General features: G+C 40.2%; 2 protein-coding genes across 10 annotated transcripts in view; one reads left to right on the forward strand and one right to left on the reverse strand.

Moving 5' to 3' along the window:
- shank3a (SH3 and multiple ankyrin repeat domains 3a) overlaps window positions 1-18,169 on the forward strand; it is a 258,958-nt gene extending 240,789 nt beyond the window's left edge. For 3 of the 9 annotated variants that reach the window (XM_027162066.2, XM_047822190.1, XM_047822192.1), the window contains 8 exons: window positions 242-366; window positions 500-635; window positions 2,986-3,066; window positions 3,962-3,985; window positions 4,195-4,319; window positions 4,547-4,652; window positions 4,866-7,347; window positions 13,792-18,169. In XM_027162066.2, coding sequence (XP_027017867.1) covers window positions 242-366; window positions 500-635; window positions 2,986-3,066; window positions 3,962-3,985; window positions 4,195-4,319; window positions 4,547-4,652; window positions 4,866-7,347; window positions 13,792-14,347 — 3,635 coding nt within the window. In that variant the 3' untranslated portion in view covers window positions 14,348-18,169. The other 6 variants (XR_003442937.2, XM_027162068.2, XM_047822191.1 and 3 more) reach the window with 6 other exon arrangements.
- Window positions 18,170-18,412: 243 nt separating this feature from the next.
- rabl2 (RAB, member of RAS oncogene family-like 2) lies at window positions 18,413-23,062 on the reverse strand. The gene is made up of 8 exons (XM_047822193.1): window positions 22,665-23,062; window positions 21,539-21,568; window positions 21,361-21,440; window positions 21,121-21,200; window positions 20,272-20,383; window positions 20,020-20,117; window positions 19,448-19,531; window positions 18,413-19,369 (listed from the first exon to the last, which is right to left on the reverse strand). Exons 1-8 carry the CDS (start codon window positions 22,769-22,771, stop codon window positions 19,304-19,306), a joined length of 657 nt encoding a protein of 218 aa, XP_047678149.1. The 5' UTR covers window positions 22,772-23,062; the 3' UTR covers window positions 18,413-19,303.

A 23,062-nucleotide genomic window follows, 5' to 3' on the forward strand; every position in this document is an offset into this window, starting at 1 on the left:
TCATGTTTTCCATTCTCTCCCTCTCTCTTTTTTCTGTCACCTAACCGTTGCCTCAGACGGTCCCATCTTAATTATGCTCAACACATGCTGAATGTACTGAGCCTCAACAATGCCCCAAACATCAGGTCCATTGCTATAGCAACATGAACGGGATATTTGTGCATGTGTGCATACTCCAGATTCCCTGAGGCTGTTGCAACTGAACTAGCATTAAAATATTTTCCTGTATGTATGTGTGTAGCCGAGACACCCATCGAAGAGTTTACCCCTACACCTGCTTTCCCTGCATTGCAATACCTGGAGTCTGTTGACGTGGAAGGTGTGGCTTGGAGGGCGGGGCTAAGGACAGGTGACTTCCTCATTGAGGTAAGTGTTTGATTATAATTCAGTAACTCTTCCCATGAAAGCATCATTCACAAGGAGGCATTTAAGACATGACAGCTAACAGAAAATCTAGAAGTTACATCCAAGACTGAGAACATTCATCTGTGTGTTGCAGGTGAACAGAGTGAACGTAGTGAAGGTTGGCCATAAGCAGGTGGTGTCCCTTATACGACAAGGCGGGAGCAATCTGTTGATGAAAGTGGTGTCGGTGACACGCAAACCAGAAACTGAGGATGTGGTCAGAAAAAAGGGTGAGACTTACTAACGCTGTACACGTTCATGTGATTTATGGAATGTGTGTCAGTCTGAGCGAATCCACCTAATGTAAAAACTTTATATCATGGATCCATACAGTCACAATTTGTAACACCTAAATCACTACAGTTTAGTCCATATCAGGCATTCCTGACTTGGGTTTACTGCTGGTTGCCATGGTTTCCCCAGCAAATCTAATGAATATCTTCACATGCTTGAGGATGGATGGATGAATGCAGCAGCACACTATAAATTACTTACAATATTATCATTTTATCTCTTAATAGTCAATGCTGATATAGGAATGCTTAAAAAAGGAATGAGATGATAGGCAGGCAGGCAAAATAAGAGATAATTAAATATTCTCTTTCCCACTGTAATTTATACCAGACGCGGAGTCACTTCACTTCTAATTTGTATAAAGTTATATCAGGCTTTATTGCATCACTCAGCTCAGCTCTCCATTAAAGTAACTGACTTCTGGCCAGTTTGTCACATGATGTGTTTAAGAATGGTCAGGTGATTACAATTGTAATTTAATGTATAGGCACTGCTGATTCGTAGGTGAGTTGGTGTGTGTGATACCACTCTTGTGCTTCTTAGGACAAAGAAGAAGCCTGTCGCTGAAGAGTTAGCATAACGGTTAAAAAATGACAAAAGACAAAGAGTAAGCAACTCTATGAAGGACTGAAGTACTTGCATCACACAGAGGAACAGGACAGATGAGTGACATGTCATGTTGAAAGGGGATTTGAATTGATAAGTGGTGAGGTCTTTTCTCTTAGTAGCAACCGACATGACTAAGCACGCTTCATCCATACACACAATGTTATTGTCACTGAGTTTTATTACCATCACCCCACTTCTATAAAGTTCTGTTCAGGTAGTGAGTGCAGTGTGTGTCAGCTTGAATGTGATATCATATAGTGAAAAAGAAAATGCAGTGTTACAGTTTGGTAGTTTGAAATTAGTAGTGATTTTGTATCCACCCTTCACTGATGGGACTGTATCTACACAATAATCTATTCTGTATCCATGTAAACCGTCCACCATTTCCACTGCAACTCCCACACGCTTCTGACCCGTCTCTGACCTGTGCGTGTTTGTAGAGCCACACAGAACAAAACAGCCAATAATGTTACCTATATCGGGAGATTTTAGGGAGAGTTTTCTCCCTGAAGTATTTTTTTTACTATCACGATTTGGTTTGAAGGTCTGAGGCTGGTTCGTTTGCATACATAATCTTGCAGCATATAGATTATAGATGTGTGTGTGTGTGTGTGTGTGTGTGTGTGTGTGTGTGTGTGTGTGTGTGTGTGTGTGTGTGTGTGTGTCCAGGCAACTTGAACAGTTGAAAAGCAGCTTTATTTTACCTCTAACATTGATGTGTATTGTTACTAGTCTAGGATACATTTAAATATGGAGGTTATTATTAAGACAATGTACACATGTTATATAACTATCAATTTAAGTTTTGGAATTACTTTCCACTTTTTGTCATTGCGTGTCTCTCTTACACACACACACACACACACACACACACACAGTGATTCTCACAGTTTAGCTGCATCAACCCAGGCCTTGCTCCTGCCAGAGTTGCCATGGTTACTACAATGAACGTTTGAATTAAGCATTGCATCAAGCCTTGGTATTTCTCTCTCTCGCTCTCTCTCTCTCTCACTCTCTCCCTCTCTCTCTCTCTCTCTCTCTCTCTCTGTCTCTCTCTCCCCTTACTTCTACTTTCCTCTTTCTTTCTTTTTCTTTTTCTCACTGTCTGTTCGTTGTGGTTTCCGAGCGAATAGGGAGTGAAGAAACCAAGGCGTCTTTTCTACTGGAACTTTGTGTCCATTGTCGTTCTCTGCATCTTGCCTTATTAGAGTCGTGTGTAGAACGCAGTGTTGGCAGTGTTACCTCAGCATGAACATTCAGCTCAGAGAGGCAATGGGAGCGTCCGGAGGAAAGAAGGAGCGAAAGAAGAGGATTGACGAACAGGGACAATGAAGGGATGTAAAAAGAGGAGTGTGTTTTTGTGCAGTTGGAATGTGACAGAGAGAGGTGGGGAACGGTATGGCTAGGAGTCAGACTCAAACAAGGGGCCTAGCTGAGTGACCTGTGTTGTGTGTTTGTGTGTGGGTGGGTGTGGGTGTGGGTGTGAGAGAGCAAGAGACATGGAGAAGTTTGCATCAGAGCGAAGTGTGAATAAAGTGGCACAGCCAAAGAAGGTGTCAGGTCTGGTCGAGCCGCATGAGATGAAGGTGCACAAGAAGCGTTGGCAGTTGCAGGTAGGAAACAGGTGGGTGGCAATGCGCCACCACTCCTCATCCTCTCCCTGCCTTTCATCCACAGCACCACCGCCACCCAAGAGAGCACCCAGCACCACACTCACGCCAAGGTCCAAGAGCATGACTGCTGAGCTTGAGGAGCTGGGTAAGACACACACATGTTCAAACATACATACACATATCTTGACATACATAGTACTACAGCATATATACTGAATATTTGTACCTACCTGTTTGTAGATTTTTGGAGGCAGTATCCTAAATGTCTAGCTATATCCATCCATTTTTCATCGCTTCTGTCTCTCTCTCTCTCTCTCTCTCTCTCTCTCTCTCTCTCTCTCTCTCTCTCTCTCTCTCTCTCTGTTGTTGCATGCTACACTGTGTCATCTTTCTCCTGTTGTCATTTGAGCTGTTCAAAACATCAACTGTCTTTTCCACTCAATCTGTCCTCATATTCTAACATACACATCAAGACAAAATCATTGACACCATTTTACAGACATAGTGAAAACATAACAAAATGTATGGATGTATCAGATATAAGACACCATGCTGCTAGTTGTGATTCATATAGCTCTACTCATTTCAATACTTTTTTACTTCAGACTTCAGAAGTACAGACTTCATAAAAAGGTGGGACCAAATTGGGAACCTTTAGTCAAGGATTTCCCATAACTTTCTCTAAAAAATACATTCACATGGATATAAAGGTGTAATATTTCATTCAGATGGCTATACTACTGCCAAGGTCTAAGTAGAGTTACCGATATAACTTTCAACCATGGCACAAGCCAGCTTTTCCTGGTTTGATATACACTGCCTTTCTTGGTTTAAATGCTGTAATTGGTCTTCACATACTAATAATGCCCCTCTAGTTGTTTTAGAAAGGTAACTTACATCTGAAACATGACATTAGCATGACAGTTCTCTGCAAATATGACCTGTTGGGTTGCATGTTATACTCTCCACTGCAGTACTAAATATATTGATTGCTGTGAGAGTTTAATAGAAAAAAGTGCTTTTGTTTATTCCATGCTAAGCGTCTGCGAGGAGGAGGAGAGGAGGTGAGTTATTATATTCCTGACATTGTTAAATTGGCTTTAGTGACTCTCATGGCATGAATGAAAGTGCTTATAAATCTGTAAATATATGAATGTGTATTCCAAAGAATATGATGTTGACTGGCATGAATATAGCTGTAATATGTGTGTGTCTCTGTATGTGTTTATACTGTGGTATATGTGGGTGTGTATGTGTGCATGCATTTGTACAGAAAGGCTAGATGAAATCTTGGCCTCTCAGGAGTCAGCAATGAGACCGCAAGTGGAGGCAGACTACAGAGCAGCCACGGTGAAGCAACGACCAACCAGCCGCCGAATTACACCAGCAGAAATCAGTGTGAGATACCATACAGAGGATTGCAATTATACTACTAAGCTGTTTTCCATGACTTAGCATAGAAAACACAAAGCCTATATATAGATAGATAGATAGATAGATAGATAGATAGATAGATAGATAGATAGATAGATAGATAGATAGATAGATAGATAGATAGATAGATAGATAGATAGATAGATAGATAGATAGATATTTCTGCTCTAACATCTTGTCTGCATGTGTAGTCTCTTTTCGAGCGGCAAGGTCTTGCTCTCCATGGTTCTGTTCACCCAGCACTGGAAAAATCTCACATTCAGCTGCCCAAAGGCATGTCCAGAACCAAGTCATTTGGTAAGCTTTCTTCTTCTATGGATTTTCACTTTTTGTTTTTAATTCTTTTTGGATTGCATTTTACATTTCTGTCTTATCTACTAATGTTGACCGATTTCCTTTTATCACTACATCAGTTGCTATAATGTCAGACTTAAGAGGAGAAGAGGATAATTGTTGCTACCAGACGGTGCTGAAAGAGTTCTTTTTGGTGTTTTGTGCTTGTCTGTACAGGAGCTACTGAGGAGGACCGGCTATCTGCCCTGGCGGCAGAGCATAGGTTTCCACGGAGCTCCTCGATGACGGACACCCTGAGAGACAGTCACAATATCCCTCCTCCACCTCAGACAGCACCACCTCCTCCACCCTCACTCTACTACTTGGACATGGGTCCACCGCCACCTTTCTGTCCACCCCCTCCACCGAGCCGTGTTCATGACACAAGTCGCTCCAGCTTTAAGCCGGGCTCTGAGCCCCGACTGCATGGGCTACCGCAGACCATGTCTGCTGAACTGTATGAACCCCCACGCCACAGTGCCCACATAGATCGACAAAAGAAGGCACGTTCCATGATTCTCTTGCAAGACTCATCCCACCATTCTGTAGACCCCACAGACATCCCAAGGCCTGGCACAGCCTCCACCCCACCAGAGAGAATCAAGCGCAAAGGACGTGTTATTGACAACCCTTACGCCAATGTTGGCCAGTTCAGCATGGGATTGTACACCCCACCACCCAGCAAGCCCCAGCGCAGGAAGAGCCCACTAGTAAAGCAATTGCAAGTGGAGGATGCCCAAGAGCGAGCCTCGCTGGCACTGGCTTCAGTCCATTCCAGGGAGCATTCACCCACAGGCCGACTGGCAGCTCACCATACTAGCAGATCAGATTACTACCAGCAGCAGCTGCTACAGGAACGCAGTCGAGCTCAAGCTGAGGGTCTGCTGCAGGGAAAAGCGCATTTTGCTGCTGCAATTGCTGGTGCTGTCAAGGACAGAGAGCAGCGTCTTGAAGATCGAAGGAAATCCACAGTCTTCCTGTCTGTGGGCACCATGGAAGGCAGCTCAGCCCCACCGCTGGAATCCCACTTACTCACACAGTCTCATTCTGTTGACGAACGTCTGCTTACCAGTGAACTTGGTCAGCTGCCTCCGCCTGCCCTGGCACTGCGACCCTCTCCAAGTGGCACAACCTTTATCCATCCACTGACAGGGAAGCCCCTTGACCCCAACTCCCCTTTGGCACTTGCGCTGGCCGCAAGGGAACGGGCTTTAACTTCCCAGAGCCAATCCCCTGCTAGCAGCCCTGAGCCTAGGACTAAGCATGAGGCTGCTGGTGGGGTGCTGTTCATGGACACCCAGACCAAAGAGGCTGAAGGTGAGAGGGATCTTGCATCACTGTCATTTTCACCTGGAGAAAAAAGGAGCTACTCATCCACCGCCGCTAGCAAGATCTCTTGGGGGACACCAACAACCAAAAGAAAAGAAACAGTGGTGGGAACAGAGAAAAAAGAGGATAAAAGGCTAGAAAACAAGAAAAGCATGATCATCAGTATCATGGACACATCACAGCATAAGACTGCTGGGCTTATTATGGTTCATGCAACCAGTAATGGTCAAGCCGTTGGACTGGGCCCAGAACATGCCTCCCCACCTCCGAAAGGCATCATTTCAGAAAGCCCAAAGCCCACATTAGCTGAAATCAAGCGGACCAAGTCTCCCACCCCAGAAACACCCTCCACACCAACTCCGACTCCTGCCACACCCTCAACCCCCCAAGCACCCACTAGTCCATTCTCAGATAAAACACCTCAGGCATCCTCTAGCCCATCTTCTGATAAAACCCTGGCCCAGGGAAGCTCAGAGGAAGATGTGGAGCCCTACTCTGTTACCTTACCACCTGCCATGCTGTCCTCTAGTGATGAGGAGACAAGGGAGGAGCTGCGCAAAATTGGTGTGGTTCCTCCACCAGATGAATTTGCAAATGGTCTCCTAGTGAAGGCACCTGCAGCTCCTGCTACTCCTTCAAAATCCAAGCTAGTGACCCCCTCAGAATCATCTACAGTTCCCAGTCCTACCCCTCCCACTGCAGCCGCTACAGCAGCACAGGCCCCTGCCACCAGCGGCCCACCAGCAGCCTCAGGGAAGCCATCTGAGCCCCACCTGGGCCCAGAGTCTGCTGCTGACTCTGGAGTAGAGGAGGTGGACACTCGCAGCTCCAGCGATCACCATCTGGAGACCACGAGTACCATCTCCACTGTCTCCAGCATGTCCACCCTATCCTCAGAGAGTGGTGAGCCCACTGACACCTACACATCCCATGCCGACGGCCAGACCTTCATCCTTGATAAGCCGCCAGTGCCTCCAAAGCCAAAGCTCAAGTCTCAGCTCAGCAAAGGCCCAGTAACCTTCAGGGACCCCCTGCTCAAACAGTCCTCAGATAGTGAGCTGCTCTCACAGCAGCATGCAGCTGCGCTGGCTGCTGCCACGGGGACCTCGGGCCCAACAAGACCCCGCTACCTCTTCCACAGACGCTCCAAGCTATGGGGGGACCCCATAGAACCCCGTCCGCTTGCAGGCGCAGAGGAAGGCAAACCCACTGTGATAAGTGAGCTCAGCTCCAGACTGCAGCAGCTTAACAAGGATACATGCTCACTTGGTGAAGAGCCACTTATAGGTTCACTCGACCCTGGGCGCAAGTCTCCTGTGGCCGGTGCCAGGTGAGTAGGTGCTTAATAATGCAGAGCTTGGAATCACACTGATCACATATTATAGTTTTTGTTTTGCACTGAAGCATTCCCATGAACATTTTGCAACTCACTAGTTATTTTTCACTGTCACATTATGTGTGGATGTTGTTGATTTAAACCAGGGGTCTCCAATCTTATCCGGAAAGGGCTGGTGTGGGTGCAGGTTTTCATTCCAACCAAGCAGAAGCCATGAATGAAAACCTGCACCCACACCGGCCCTTTCCGTATAAGATTGGAGACCGCTGATTTAAACCATTCTAATGGTTTGGAGCATTTACAATTTAAGCAGAAGTCTCTAAGAAGGGTTAATTTAATTGTTTAAGTGCATTTTGTGATTATAATGCTTTTTAAATGAGTTATGTTTGATTTGATTTGACCGGACTTTGACTGGACAATGGCTCATGACCAGGGGTGGGAAAAGTACTAGATAATTGGACTGAAATGAATGTACAGATGATGTGCCAAACTCTACAAAGAAAGTCTAAAGGTACTATTCAAATAAAACTCTTAGAAGATGATTGGTGTTTTTTTTTTTTTGGTGGTTGTGTTAAAGCAACTATGCCATTTTTATAACTAATATTTTGCAAAGAAACCAGACTAACAGTTAATTCTATCTAGTTAATCATTATGAATTAGTCTTAACTCAGTACTTCAGTGCAGTGGATTAACCATATTCAGATACATATAGACAGCTATAGAATTTATAGTGAATTTATTTATTAATTATAATTATGAAATAATTTATTTGGAAGCTTAACTGAAGTGTAAATAAACTGTAGGAGCCTTAGGGATTTTTAATACAAATGAATACTTAAGTACATTAACACATTGCTAGCAGTATTTTTCACTCCTGCTCATGACATCTGGCCCTCAGTAAGTGATCATACCCAATGCCCAGTGTCTCGATATAAGAAAACGATGAACAGGAGGTGAAGTTTCTCTGATATCAAGACACTTCAGCAGACATGATCTTGTTTGTAGGCATGTAATAACAGGGGATTGTGTTTATGTTTTGCTTATTCATTAGTAGGTTTAATGATATAGCAATATTGTTTTATTTATTTATTCATTTGTTGTTGTTGTTGTTGTTCCAGTGGTTTCTATGTTCACTTCCATGCACTGTACAGTAGCTTTATGCCCCAATCATTAAACTGTTACATTTTGTCAGTTCATAAAGCCCAATACAGTGTATGGACTTTATGATACTGCTGTATGACAAAAGTGTGAACCAAGTACAAAGCCAGATATGTTGGCCTGCAGGTGCTATGAGGCAAACATTTGAAAGTGTACTTACAGTAAATGTTGTATCAATACGATCTGGTTGAATCTATAGCATTGACTTGAAAGATGACATTTGTGTATTAATGAACATATTACTATCAAATAGTCTACTTATGATTTTAAACCGTTTGTAAACTGAACAGTCGTTGTTGTTTTTTTCATGTATAATTTTTTGACTGGTGTCTTTTGGGATTGTTTTTGTTGTATTTTCTTAGCACTCCTTTTGCGCATCTCCCATGTGGACTTTTAGTATTCATTAATTCTAGTGAAAAACCCTTAAAGGTTTTTCAAAGTCAAGCACTAATTGCTATGACTGTGCCTTATGGCCTGCCAGATATAGCTTGTGACAGATGAAGAATTATAGTTTAGCACAAATGCTATTTTTAGCTGGTGCTATGCTGATTATCAAAGATCTGTGCATTATCATTTGTCATTTGATATTTCCATACCTACTTCAATTCAATTTAATCTAATTTTATTTGTATAGCACTTTTAACCATGGATATTTTCTTAAAGCATCTTTATAGAACATAATAAAGATAGTACAAAAAGTTTAATATTATAGAAAGATTAATATACATCATTTCAAGATTAATAATAGACTTGTATTTAAACGTGTTTGTATTTATCCCCAATGAACAAGCCTGAGGTGACTGAGGCGACTGTGGCGAGGAAAAACTCCCTTAGATGCAAGAGGAAGAAAGACTTGAGAGGAACCAGACTCAAAAGGGAACCCATCTTCTTAGCGATGTTAGCGCAATAATTAGAATAGAATAATTCTGATCCTCTTTGTCTGTAAGGCACTGCTGTTGATTTAAAAACAGACCTACTATATATTATATTGCTAAAAATATATATAGCTAAAAAGACATAATAAGAAGAATATATTATAGCTAAAAAGACATAAATAGCACTCAGACATAACGGAGACATTATGCTGCAGTGGCATTCTGTGTTTTTCGGTCATGGTCTTGTCCACTCATGATTAACCTCATTAGCTGATTAGGTGGATCCAAGTACGTGAAATGATGGAAAAGCACAAAATATGCAGTTTTTCTCCTGGATTAGGGTTGAGAACCATTATATTAAGTAAATTTGGCTTGCCATATTAAATATTATGTAACATTATAAAACATTTTTGTGCTGTGTTTGTGCTATTTATTATTACTATTTGTGCTGTGTCTGCGTTCACATAGTCATTCTACAGTTCTGTTCATGGCAACAGTGAAAGAGACACCAGACTTATTTCAGACAGATAAAATGTGACATGGCTTTAGTGTACATAAACAATTTCATTGTTAATGAACCTCATCCTTGAATCACAAAAATACAGAAGTGATAAATCATACTTTCTGGATTTCAGACCCATTAAACAATGTACTATTTATTTCAATTTATAGACAAAGTTGGCTGCAGAAGTATTCATCCTGATGCATAAATGTCAAGCTAAAAGGAATAAGGAATTACTATGGAATGCACTATGCAGTATGTGCATGGATTAAACACTGGATTTACAGTGATCTATAGATAATAATAATGTACTGTATAATAATATCAAAGAGTTTAATTTTGAGAATTTGGAACACTATAAAATGCTAGTGCACTATATATTAAAGATACAGCATAAATTTGACCATAAATCACAGCATACCCCATAATATTTTTAACGTTACATGACATGACTCTTGGCCTTTGCCGGAAATGTAATCTTTATATTATCTCAATCATTGGACTAGCACAAACATGCTATAGGGATTTATTTTTATATGGTGTGCTAACATTACAGAGTGACTCAAGCTTCTCGGGATACAATATATCCTAATGTTCAAATTGTTTTATCTCATTGAAAAGTTTGGAGCTTCAACCGTGTTTCAACGCACTACAGTTGCTGGTAAGTTAATGATAGTCTGTAGCCTGTAGAACCTGTAGATCACCAGTGTAGGACCTGTAGAGGAAATACCCAAAGCACATCCTCTTAGAATTCGCTAATTCAGCACGTGCAATGGTCAAGTGGAAAATATGTGTATTTTTTTTTATATATATATATATATACTGTAGCACAAATTATGTTGTTCTGCTAACATACTGAAATGCAACTGAAGCCCTTTATATTTCTACAGATGTGACAAGGACATGGAAGAGACTAAACCTTAGCTTTTAGCCACTAGGGTAAATCCAACCTCATTATTATTCTTTTCTCGTTTCAAACAACCTATCCACTAATCCCACATTAATGGAATAACCCCTGCTGACCCTATGATCTTAGTAATCATGTCCTCCAGGTCTCCGTCGCCTCTTGGACACTCCACGAGCATGCTGTCTCTAAACTTGATTGAGCTTGGTTTGGTGTACCTAAGATTAAAAGTGTGCTCTCATGATGCACTGTTTCTGTCCATACCTTTTGGGTGAGAGAGGGAGCAAAGGTAATGGGGTAGATACAGTATTAGATGCTCTTCTGCCCCTCACTGTGGAGTGTGTATATGGTAACAGAGAACCTGGAGGCGTGTATGATTCCACCCTCTGACCTCTTCTGAGTGATTTTACCTTTTTCTACTGACCCAATTCCTTGTTTCTCTCAGTTAATAAATCATACTACTCGTTCCACTGTTTAAAAACTTGACCTGGACCAATAGTAATAATATATACAAATATATGTAACTATGATGTCAGAGGGCCAGACACATGTAGGTACATTTTGTGATGTCTCTTCTTCATCAGCATCAGTCAGTTATTTCTGTACATTGTAGACAGTGTTTCACTGTTATTACTCTGTCCCAGTCCTCTTTGCTTCTCGCTAACTCATATCTAGCACCGTGCTTGTTCACCGTGGGATTTGGGATATGTTTTGTGTTCATGCTGAACTCCGACCTGCAGCTCTTTGAATCATTCTTAACTCTGCTACTGTCACCACTCGAGCTTCTCTCTGGAAAAACTGCTGCTCTCATATCTGTAATATGCCTTATACATATACTTGTTGTTATGCCTTCTTTTTTTAATCATAATGGCACCTGGCCCTAGACGTATGTTAAAAAAGTATAGCTTGTTCATGTTGATGTTTAAGGTCATGTAATATAAACCACTTAGCCAGACCACAGAACTCTCAGAGAGAAAGTGACGTCTGGGGCCAGCTGCTGATTCGCCTCATGGCTTTTATTTGGTTGACATTTTTAATGTGAAGTGCTTGTCTGGTTCTGCTCTCTCATGAACTGATGCTAACCAATCGCTCTTTGTTTGTCATTACCTCTATCTATCTATCTCTCTCTCTCTCTCTCTCTCTCTCTCTCTCTCTCTCTCTCTCTCTCTCTTTCTTACTCACTCTCTCCCCCTCTCTGCATGCCACGCTGCTCTGTCTAGAACTGAATCTGAGGCTAAGCCCCGGAGGGCCGGGCACCTGTGTAAGTGCGCATGCATCATCTCATGTTGTTTTTTTTCTCCAGCCCTTGGCAGACCATCTTTATCTGAACTCCTCCTCTTTCTTCACTCATACATCTCACTGGCTACTCACCTCAATCCATCCTACATTTTCATCTTTACTCTTAGAGACTGTGCTCTGTGATTAAGGAGAAGTAAACAATATTTCAGCTTCTCTCTCTTAGTTTGCCTGCTATTAGTTAGCCACATTGTACTTAACACTTGGTCCTTCAAGGTCATGTGACAAATTAAAATAAAGCTACATTTCTCTGTGAGAGAAATAAAGATTGAGGTGCAGACTTTTGTAAAATTATATTTTAAACAATAAGGTGTTCCGTAAGAGCAGACGGACAATACATGCATGTTGTGATTAGTCATAAGCAGGCCACATTTGTTGTGTGACAGTTACAGACTCACTCTATTTATTTAGGGACCGTGTGTTCAGTAATGTGAAGGCTGAGCTTTCCATCCTCCTCCTCCTACTTCTCCTCCTACTCCACGCTTTGCTTTCTCTCTCTTTCCCGATCTCTCTCTAGGCTTTACCCTCAGTCAGACGGACAGGTGTGTGGGCTGCTCAGCTGATGCATGTCACGTTTGCTTGATTGTCTTCAAAAAAAGACAAAAAGAACTGAATTTGAATGAATTCATATTTCAGGCAAATAACCATATGCATTTTGACTAAGTTACATTTATTATCTGTACATATATTTTATTTTAAAAGCCTAAATTATTCACATTCATCCTCACGTCCCTTTTGAAATAAAAATGTTAATGTTTAAATCAAATAATAAATATAAATAATAATAATAATAATAATAATAATAATAATAATAATAATAATAATAATATTTGAGTTTTTATAGTTAATCATTACTTTTATGCTTGTTACATTTAAATTCAGATCATTTTGTCTCCTTTTCCACATAGCATAGACATATTTTCATATTCAAGATGATATACACTGAGCTGCCAGTTTATTCATTTCCATTGGCCACACTCACTCTTTTTGACCATTGTATCACTGTATCTCATTTATGACATTGTGATTTAATCAAAATGAGTTGTACATCTCACTTTTATGCCAATGAGGTTAGTTGTCCTTCTCTTGACTTTTCAAGAATTAGTAAAAGGAGACCAGTATAGTGTAGAAGCAGTTTTTTTTTTACTTTAATATTTTATTGTTTAGAAAAGAGTTAAACTGATTCACCTGCCCTCTTAAATGTTAAACAAATGCCAGTACCTGATTGTTGAAGAACTAATAGGCATTTAAAAGAGACTGTTGGAGCATTTAAAATAGTTTTTAGTTGTTATTTTGGATAATGAGAGTCAAGCTACCATCAGCCTTAGGAGCATAAAAGAATTTTCAAATCTGTGAGATGGGAAATGATGTTTTTGGATTTTGCTGGGTGTTCAGTTTCTTGCCATTTCTATAGTGACTCACTCTTTCTGTTCTGGACTCTGTAGTACTCTTGCCTGTGTTCCAGCTAAACGCATTAATGAAACATCACGCTAACACAGTGTTAATGCGTTTACTGTGTCTCTGGCTAACTTAACTAAATGTTGCTGGCTTAAAAGAACTGTTTTGTCTCATGATTCATACATGGAGGATGTTGCATGCTGCAGGAAGGAGCCACTACAAATTAAAATGGAAGACAATAAACTCATTGGTGCTCAATTCCTCAATTCGTGCTCTTCTTTTTATCCCATTTTTCTGTCCTTCAGACTCTTCAGCAGTCTAGGGGAACTCCACACCATCTCTCAGCGAAGTTACGGCACCACATACACCATCCGACCAGGCAGCCGTTACCCAATGACCCGTCGGTCACCCAGCCCTGGCTCTGCTTCCCCAGATCGTTCAGATCCACTCGGACCCATTCGAGGCTTCGGCCTGGCTACCTCACCCACCACGGCCCCTACCATCCTGAAATCCTCCAGCCTCAGCCTGCCCCATGAGCCAAAGGAGGTGCGTTTTGTCATGAGGAGCTCCAGTGGCAGGAGCCGCTCTCCCTCACCTGGACACTCCCCTGGTGTGCCCTCACCACTCCTTACACTGCGCCCCTTCCATCAGAAACCCCTGCACCTGTGGAACAAGTATGATGTGGGTGACTGGCTTGCCAGCATTAATCTAGCTGAGCACCGTGAGCGCTTCCAGGAGCACGAGATTGAGGGCTCCCATCTCCCAGCCCTCACTAAAGAAGACTTTGCAGAGCTGGGTGTGACACGTGTTGGCCATCGTATGAACATTGAGCGCGCCTTAAAGCAGCTGCTGGAAAGGTGACCCCCCCACCGCGCTCTGTCTGTAGCTAGTCTCACTAAAGTTTTGTTGTTTTTTTTTTTGTTTTGTTTTTTTATTTGGAGGTTTAATTTGTGAGTTATCATTATTAGTTCCATGGAAGTAAGCCCGGTTTATTTAGTAGCAATTTGCCCCAAATCCCTCACCATCACACAATTAGCAGTCAATTAGCCAGCTTGTAATAGGCTGTAAAGTGCATAAACATATAGAAGCGCTGCTTTGGTAAACGTTTTATTTGAATGTTTGTTTTTCTCTCCTCTTCAACCACCTTTCCTCTCTTATTGTACCCTTGTTCTACTGGGAAATCAATAGCTACCATATTTGCTTTAAAAAAAAAAAAAAAGAAAGCAGGCATGATGTTGGATGAGGGAAGTTCATTTGCCTTTCTGAATATATTGTAAAGGATGAGCAGAGCGGGCGCGGCCAGGTCGTCTCTACCTTAAACCCGCCCCCTTCTGGCTGAGGAACATATTATACCTGGAGAATGTTAAACCAACACTAGTGGCTTTTTTTCATAATCCGACTTTTCCTTTGGGGGACCAAAGGGAATGTGACGTTAAATAGGATATCTCAATGTATTTACATAGCTTTGAAAAAGGAGAGGCAGTGAACACATGAACTGTGCACAACTGCACTAGTCTCTCCCCCTTAGATGATGTGAAATCCATCAATAATTTATTCATTTTTACCAGTTATAGACATATATATATATTTGAAAAGTATATAGATATATGAATAACATTTTGTCATAAATATAAAAGTTATATATGGTATTCTATTTAAAAACACTGTCAATTTTTCCTAATGTTCATCCTTTTATGGACTGTAGCATGAATGTCACATGATACAGTGTGACAGCTATCAGATTTGTGAACAGTGAATCGTACCGTGCCCTTTTTTTCTTACTTTATGGGTTCATTGTGGTTTAAAAAACTCTGTCTTCCGTCTACAATTAGGGCAGCCCACAGTGGACAATGTGTGTGACTGACCCCCCCATCACACTCACAAATACACACTACAAAGTACTTGACATCTCGGTCATGCTGTTAACAGCTCTTCATGCACTTACACACATTAAAACTCCTCCATATCAAATTTTATTCAAACTCGAAACCATCTTTAATTTGGTTAATTAGACATGAGCTGTGCAATAAAAAAAGTGCGTGTGTCTGTGTGTGTTTGTGTGTGTTACGATGGGGCCACTGTGGGACAAGACACGTGTTAACCATACATGGTAGCTCAGCTGTGTGCTACTGGGAGATGGTGAACAACTAAAAAAAAAAAAGAAGACAGACTCTATAATTGTAAGAGATTTTCTGTGCCACTACACAGGGGCTTGTGTGGCTCAGGGGCTCTTCAACTCTAAGCACTGAAGCATTTGGGCAGATCATTTGGGTTTACAATTTATTTGTTTTTATTGGTTTTCTGTTAAGCCCCATAGTATGTGGATTTTGTAGCTTGTGAAATATAATGCTTAGAATAATTTTTATCAATTAACTTAGAATGAATTTTAGAATGACTAAAAGGGTTGAACTGAAAAAAAAAAACTGTCCTTTCCGAACTTATAACTGTATATATGGACAAATTATGAATTATTTGTTTTTTTATAACAATCACAAGCAATGTACATATGATAGTTTTAATATAAATTTTTAAAAATTCAAAAAATATATAGATCTATATATGAATGTTTGGCATATATGCATAGTTAACCACCTGTGGAAAAAGGTGAAAAGATTTTATTCTTTGTATGGACTGAGTTTGGGGATGATTTGCACAAAACAAGGTGCTAGCATTCAAGCCATCCATTCTCACGTCTCTGTCTGCACTTTCCTCCATCCTCCTGCTACAAAAACACATCTGATATCTGTTTAACACACACTACAAGCTCAAAGGAAGGGATCCAAATAAAAAATAAAAATGGTGTGTAACAAATGTGTACTCAAACCACAGACACTAACAACCCCACACTGTACACACACAGAAGTAGTGAATATGGCACTACTCGCTATCTATATGCAGCCAAGGAGAACTGAAGTATCAGTTCGTCTTTCTGATGACGTTTTTTTGAGCCATGCCCCTTGCACCAGGAAAGAACACTGTGTTGTAAGACCTCTTTTCTGGCAGCTGTATCATTTCAGAGTCACCACGCTTCATCACATTGGCTAAGTCCAGATCTAAACCTCAGCTCCTTTCGCTGTGCCCTTCTAGCAGACAGTCCTGAGGTTTGTGGTAGTCATTAATCCAGCCTCACTTCCAGAAGGTGCTCAGTTCAGGCTTGAGAAGTAAAAGAAAAAAGCTGGCTGGTTTTATCCTCATGTACTTCATCTGTGAAGCTTCTACAAAACTTCAGAACTTTGAGCATTTATCGTTTGCCGCACTTTGTTTTATTCACATTTTGGTGTCTCATATCTTGAACAGGAATTAAATCATGCCTTTAAAAGTTTCTTTAAAGAAGTGGTGACATGGTCTCACATTTTACCATGGACCACAAGAAAAGGTCTGTGCTTGGTTGGTCGGTCGGTTGGTTGGTTGAAATGTTCGTCAAATTACCTGGTTCTCCGTATGTATTAGGTGCTTGTGCGAACTTCGCGACTCTCTAGTGTGTACCACAAGGATGGCTTGTAAGACCAGGGACAACCAATCCTCACCAATCCTCAAACTGAGCAGAATATTTTTAAAAGGAATAAACAGGACAGAACAGACCTAGAAACTAAATTTGATTAATGTACACTATACAATACACTATATTGCATAAATCAATATAAAGCAAGAATGGCACAGAGGAAAATTAGGTTTAGAATCAGGACCCTGAGAAAACTGTGACTTACATTCATGTTCTACACTGCAGATCATCATTGAGCCTTTATGAGACTTGAAAATATGCATCAACATTAATTTAAGAGCTTCTTAGACTGAAATGAATCTTGACATTTAGTCCATTTATTTATTTCATAAGTTGTATTTTTTTAGTTGTAATTCGGTCATGCAATTAATTAAAAATAAGATGTACAAATGTTTGGCATAGGATCGTCTCATACAGGGCTCTTTCTCCGAGCAAGAGATGATTAGTGTCTGTAACTGATGTAGTTGAGCTCATCTCTGACACTCATCATTAGTCTCTCTCTTTTTTTTTTTTTCATTTGTCTGCCATATTCATATCCCATCACTCTTCTCATCCCCTGTTCCCAATTTTGGGATATTTACTTTTGTGTTTGTGTCTATATGGAGTGCTTAGTAATTAAAAAGTGAAAGATTAAAAGAAAAAATAACAATGTGCCAAAAAGTGATTAGTTTATAGCTATTCATGGACACTAGTTCTGTTGAGATTTAAAGCTGTTAGAATCAGCACTTATGGTGCCACCTCCTGGAAATCTTGAGAACTCCAGACATTTCCTATCATGCTTAATACACTTTTATTTTCTTAGTCAACAAGACGTCAGATAAACCTTTATGTTTTGTAGAGTGTTACTCTAACTTGTAATCGATCCAGTTTATGTGCTTTTCATGTTGCTTGAATATCAGATTTGTTTTGGCTGAACTCCAGTAAGCCTTTGAGTGAGTGACTGCATTAGATAGCTACCTTTAAAAAGCCTTCTCCTTCATCTTTGGTTATGCGCCTCAGATACAAATTTGATCCTCTAAAAAAAAGAGAATGGACATGATTTCTTTGTAACTTTACTATACTTAACAATATCGGTTGGGGGAAATGTTAAATAAACCGACATCATTAACATTGCCATGCTCTGTAGAGTTGTCACTTGTTTCCTGACCAACAAAAGCACAATAAAAATGGCAAGAAATGCACTGGTTATCTTTTTATTTTCTTTGAGCGCTTTATTCTTAAAAGAATATATTCACCCTGGACTCTAAAGTGAATAACAAAAACTACATGATAATGCAGCGTTGCATTGTAAGATAAACTAAACTACAGACTCTAAACTAGGTTTGCCACATTTCCTCCGATTACTCGGTCTGACGATATGAACAGTGCTGATTATATTGTCACAGCCAGCCCACAGGACATCAAACCACACCATACACAAGAGCTAAATAAAAGCAACAGTGTTTAATTGTAGCACAAATCAGGATGCCCTTAAATGAACACCGAATGATGTGTTAATATGATGCCACAATATGAGTGCATTTCCAGTTCCATTTACACATACGCATGGTACATAATTATATATGTTTTCCCTTTTTACTTCAATGTCATATCAGCCAGAAGTGATTTCTGTGATTTTCACACTTTTTTTCACAGTTTGTACAAAATGTTGAGCTATTTATACATCCTTCCGATGCTGGATCTGAATCATCACACACCCCTTGGAAAAAAATGTAAAATGTGATTCAAGTACATTTAACATACATTTACACGATATAAATACTACTAAAATGAAGCAAAATGTCAATAGTGTTATCAAGGTTTTCCACAGCGATATCATGATAAGGGAAAAAAAGAAAAAAAAAACAAACATATCAAATAGCAGGGTCTCTCCTCACTACTACATATTAACACACACACACACACACGCGCGCGCGCACGCAGTGTGAAATTACACCAAGGCTGCCAACTCGCCTTCCTGAACAACCAGAATGTGTCCAGAATATGAAACATCTGTCCAGAATATGAAACATCTGTGATAAACCCACACATTGCTGTACCTATGACACCTACACTGTACTTGTATATGTAGTATGTTTCTAAGACCTAAAGCCACACAAAATTGTATTATGCGCACAGCCTATGCATTCAGGATTCCATGTAGCAGGTCACAGAGATGGATCCAACACATGAGGTAGAGCTTTGTCCTGACTGGTTTCATTTGTGTTACGTACAGCTGGTAAACTCTTCAGGACAGCTGGGATGAGCAGCCGTGATTTTAACAGCACTCTAAATCACAAAACAAACCGTTCGGCTCCCACCACACGCCGGCATCGTCAGTCCGCTTTTCCATCTTCTTCGTCTTCATCAGCTGAATCCTCTTTTCCCTCCAAATCAAAGTTCTGTGTTGAAAAAGATAAATGATTGATCACTGCAACGTACAGTAACATGATTAGGAATAACAGCGCTGAGACACAAACCTCCAGTTCTCTCATGACCACGTCCATAAAGTCGCTGGAGTTCTTCTTGTAAGACAAAGCCATGTTTATCGCATCTTTAAAAACCTGAAGCAGATTTAGGAGGTAAACATCAATCAACCAATTAAAATCTAAAAAATGTTATTAAAAATAAAAACAAACAATGATTAGAATAACAATGATCACTCACGGATGATTATAGTTCATTTGTTTAGGTGTTTAAACAGTCTAAGCAAATCATCGTTAAAATTAGTTATGTAAGGAATAAAACTGGGTTTGGTGTTAGTGGAAAATTCAGCTAAAATTTTAAATGCTGTTTTTTTTGTTTGTTTTTTTTTTTTTTACAGAAATCTTCAGAGAATTATATATCTATACATATTTGTTGTTCAATCTGGTGGTTTAGATCACAGTAATTGAAGCATCCACTCTACAGTCCATGTTGTAAGTTGTTACTATAGTTACCACAACATTAACATGCACACATTAAACCTGTGATGTGTCTTGCAGCCTGTGCTACTATCAGAGCTGCTCTTAGAGAAAATGATTCAACACCTTTAAATGAGTTTGAATCGCACCTTGACTACGTTAGTTCCATCAGCAGCAGATACGAAGTAGAAAGGTAGTCCCTGCTTCTTGGCAAAGTTAAAGCTCTTCTGTGTCATTCTCATGTCAGCTTTCACACACAGTACACAGGCACAGGGGGGGGGGGCGAGAGAGAGAGAGAGAGAGAGAGAGAGAGAGAGAGAGAGAGAGAGAGAGAGAGAGCATGTTAGCATTACAAGATTCATTAGAAACAACTTCTAAATGAAAGCTAAGCTTGTCCTCACCATCTATTTTATTAGCCACCACCAGACAGGGAATTTCAGGTCTGTATTCTCTCAGCTCTTTATACCAGTTGGATAGATTCTTGTATGTTACTTTCCTCTGGACATCAAAGACCTATAATCAAATATTAACATACTGCTCATTTCTGCTGGACATGTAGAAATGAATACACTGCCTGCAATAGTGCCAACACCAGGGGGTTCCCAAACTAGGGGTCTCAACCTCATACAGTATAAGGGGACGCTTTTGTGTGCTAATATTTTTAAGTACTGTTAGTCACAAACAGACAAGCCATGTTCATGTCCATGGTTTTGAGATGGACAGTGTGTTGTCAATGAACTGACTTGGAAATCTGACCGACAGGGACAAATTGTCCCATTGTGCTTAGTTTATTATTTAGATGGTGTTGCTTTAAGAGCTTCCAGATGTAGGCCATACATAAGATACTCAGAAGAGTGTGTGAATATTAATGTTACTCTAATTACTGCTAATTCTGCATGCGCATGCAAAATCATGCTTCAAGTATAAAACCAGGCCCTACTGCTTGGCATCAGGCTGTATTACATTACCCCAGCGTGGATTATTGTCCTACAGCACATTTCAATAGTCTGGCCCATCAGTGGAAGGAATATACCTTTGTTTTTTAGTCACCTACCTTACACAGATCTTTGTTATTGACATAATAAACTTACCAAATGTTACAGCAGTCCTATTTTATGAATCTGGAATTTTAAAGAAACTGTAGTGTGGTCAAGGTTTGCGGTCAGAGAAATTTGCTCAAAAGGTTTGGGAAGCTCTGGCCTGTACTATTACAAGCGCTGTTTATATTTGTGTGTTATATGTGTGTTCACCATGATACAAGCATGTGCTTTGTGGTAGTATGACGGGTGCATGCTCTGGAAGCGCTCTTGTCCAGCGGTGTCCCAGAAATCTGTCACAGAAGACCGTAATAAAAAGTTTCATTCTTCAACAAGCTGTGACTATAAATCATCACTGTTCACAAGCGAGACCTGTGATATACTCCATATTTAACATTGCTGATCATGAATTTAGCTCTCAGTAAGAAAGGCAGGCAGAAGAGGATAACTCACCAACCAACACAGACTTGCCATTGATAGTGGTGCTGTATTTGTATAATGTCAGTGCATAGGTGGACAGCTGCTGAGGGCGACTGACAGAGATGCTAAGGATCAAACCGCCGTTACACAAAAGTTTCATAAAAACAATAAATATAAAAGAGGAACTGTGCACATGAATATAAAAGGATACTATCCATCCATAAGAAATCTTTCCATTAACCTGTGAAGCACACAAAGGGAAAGGCAGATCATGCACAGAGGTATCGTTTTATTATTTTCTACATTACCATATAGTAAAAAATATATATTTTATATGACCATGTCTCAGACTGAAAGGTTGATTAACAGGTGCAAACCATATATACACTGAACAGTGACTGAATATGCATGTAATCTGATCACACTGTTTGAACACCAGAGGCATTGATCAACACAAAACAGAGTTAAAACACGGTATATAGCAAGAATACTTGTCTTATGATTATGTTCCAGATCACAACGACCTTCATGCAATATATGAATACAACCAGAGCTCTTCAGTAGCTTTTAAACAGTACCACCATCATGCCACAGCAATGTACAATGTACATTCGAACTGAATCGTAAATCCTGTATATGGAATCAAATCAAATTATGAAATCAGTATCGTGAATCTAATCAAATCATGAAGTGGAATCGAATCAAATCATGAAATCAGTATCGTGAATCAAATCAAAACGAATCTTTATTTTTCTTTCAATCAGTATTGTGAATCGAACTGAATCGTAAAGCCTGTATATGGAATCGCATCAAATCATGAAATCCGTATCGTGTATCAAATCAAATTGTTATTTTTTTAGTCAGTATTATGAATCGAACTGAATCATAAAGCCTGTATATGGAATCGTATCAAATCATGAAATCAGTATCGTAAATCAAATCAAGAAGTGGAATCGAATCAAATCATAAAATCGGTATCGTGAATCAAATCGAATGGTTATTTTTTTTTCAGTCAGTATTGTGAATCGAACTGAATCGTAAAGCCTGTATATGGAGTCCAATCAATGATAAAATCAGTATCGTAAATCGAATTAAATTTAATCGAATCGTGACGTCAGTATCCTGAGTCAAATCGAATCGAATGGTGAAATGGAATCGAATCAAATCATGAAATCAGTATCGTGAATCAAATCTAAAAAAAATTCAGTCAGTATTGTGAATCGAACTGAATCGTAAAGCCTGCATATGGAGTCGAATCAAATGATGAAATCAGTATCGTGAATCGAATCGAATCGAATCGTGGACGGAGCAGATGATTACAGCCGGAGAATACTTACTTGGATTTCCCCACTGCACTGTCCCCAAGGCAGATAATCTTCACCTGCTCATCAGAGTCATATTTCTCCTGCTCCAGCTCAGGAATGCGCTTCATATCACCCGCCATATTGTGGTATAGGATTAGATAACCAGCTAAGAAGCCCAAGTGAAGTGAACACCTAGATAAACAACTCTGAGACTAAGTAAATCTCAGAATCGTAATGATATCGTTTGTAAAAAAAAAGTGTAAATAAAACAGCCGCCCATGTTTCTCGGCTTAGTGGCTTTCAGTTAGGCTGTTTCCATGCAACGAGACGCTTTAGCGGCGCGAGCGGAAATGTCGTTTCTACGGCAACAATTTCTCTGCACCCTATCTAGTGCACTACGTGTCGTGTATCAAAAACAACTGACTCACCCT

Source organism: Tachysurus fulvidraco, chromosome 13 (genome assembly GCF_022655615.1).
Source record: "Tachysurus fulvidraco isolate hzauxx_2018 chromosome 13, HZAU_PFXX_2.0, whole genome shotgun sequence".
Classification (NCBI taxonomy): domain Eukaryota; kingdom Metazoa; phylum Chordata; class Actinopteri; order Siluriformes; family Bagridae; genus Tachysurus; species Tachysurus fulvidraco.

Bases quoted from the DNA above. Each gene is read 5' to 3' on its own strand.
- rabl2 (XM_047822193.1), bottom strand. From the start codon at position 22,771: ATGGCGGGTGATATGAAGCGCATTCCTGAGCTGGAGCAGGAGAAATAT. The intron at 20,118-20,271 runs GTGAGGACAAGC...TGTGTGTGAAAG, and splicing joins GGTGGCTAATAAAATAGATG to CTGACATGAGAATGACACAG. The intron at 19,532-20,019 runs GTGCGATTCAAA...AATCTGCTTCAG, and splicing joins ATGGAACTAACGTAGTCAAG to GTTTTTAAAGATGCGATAAA.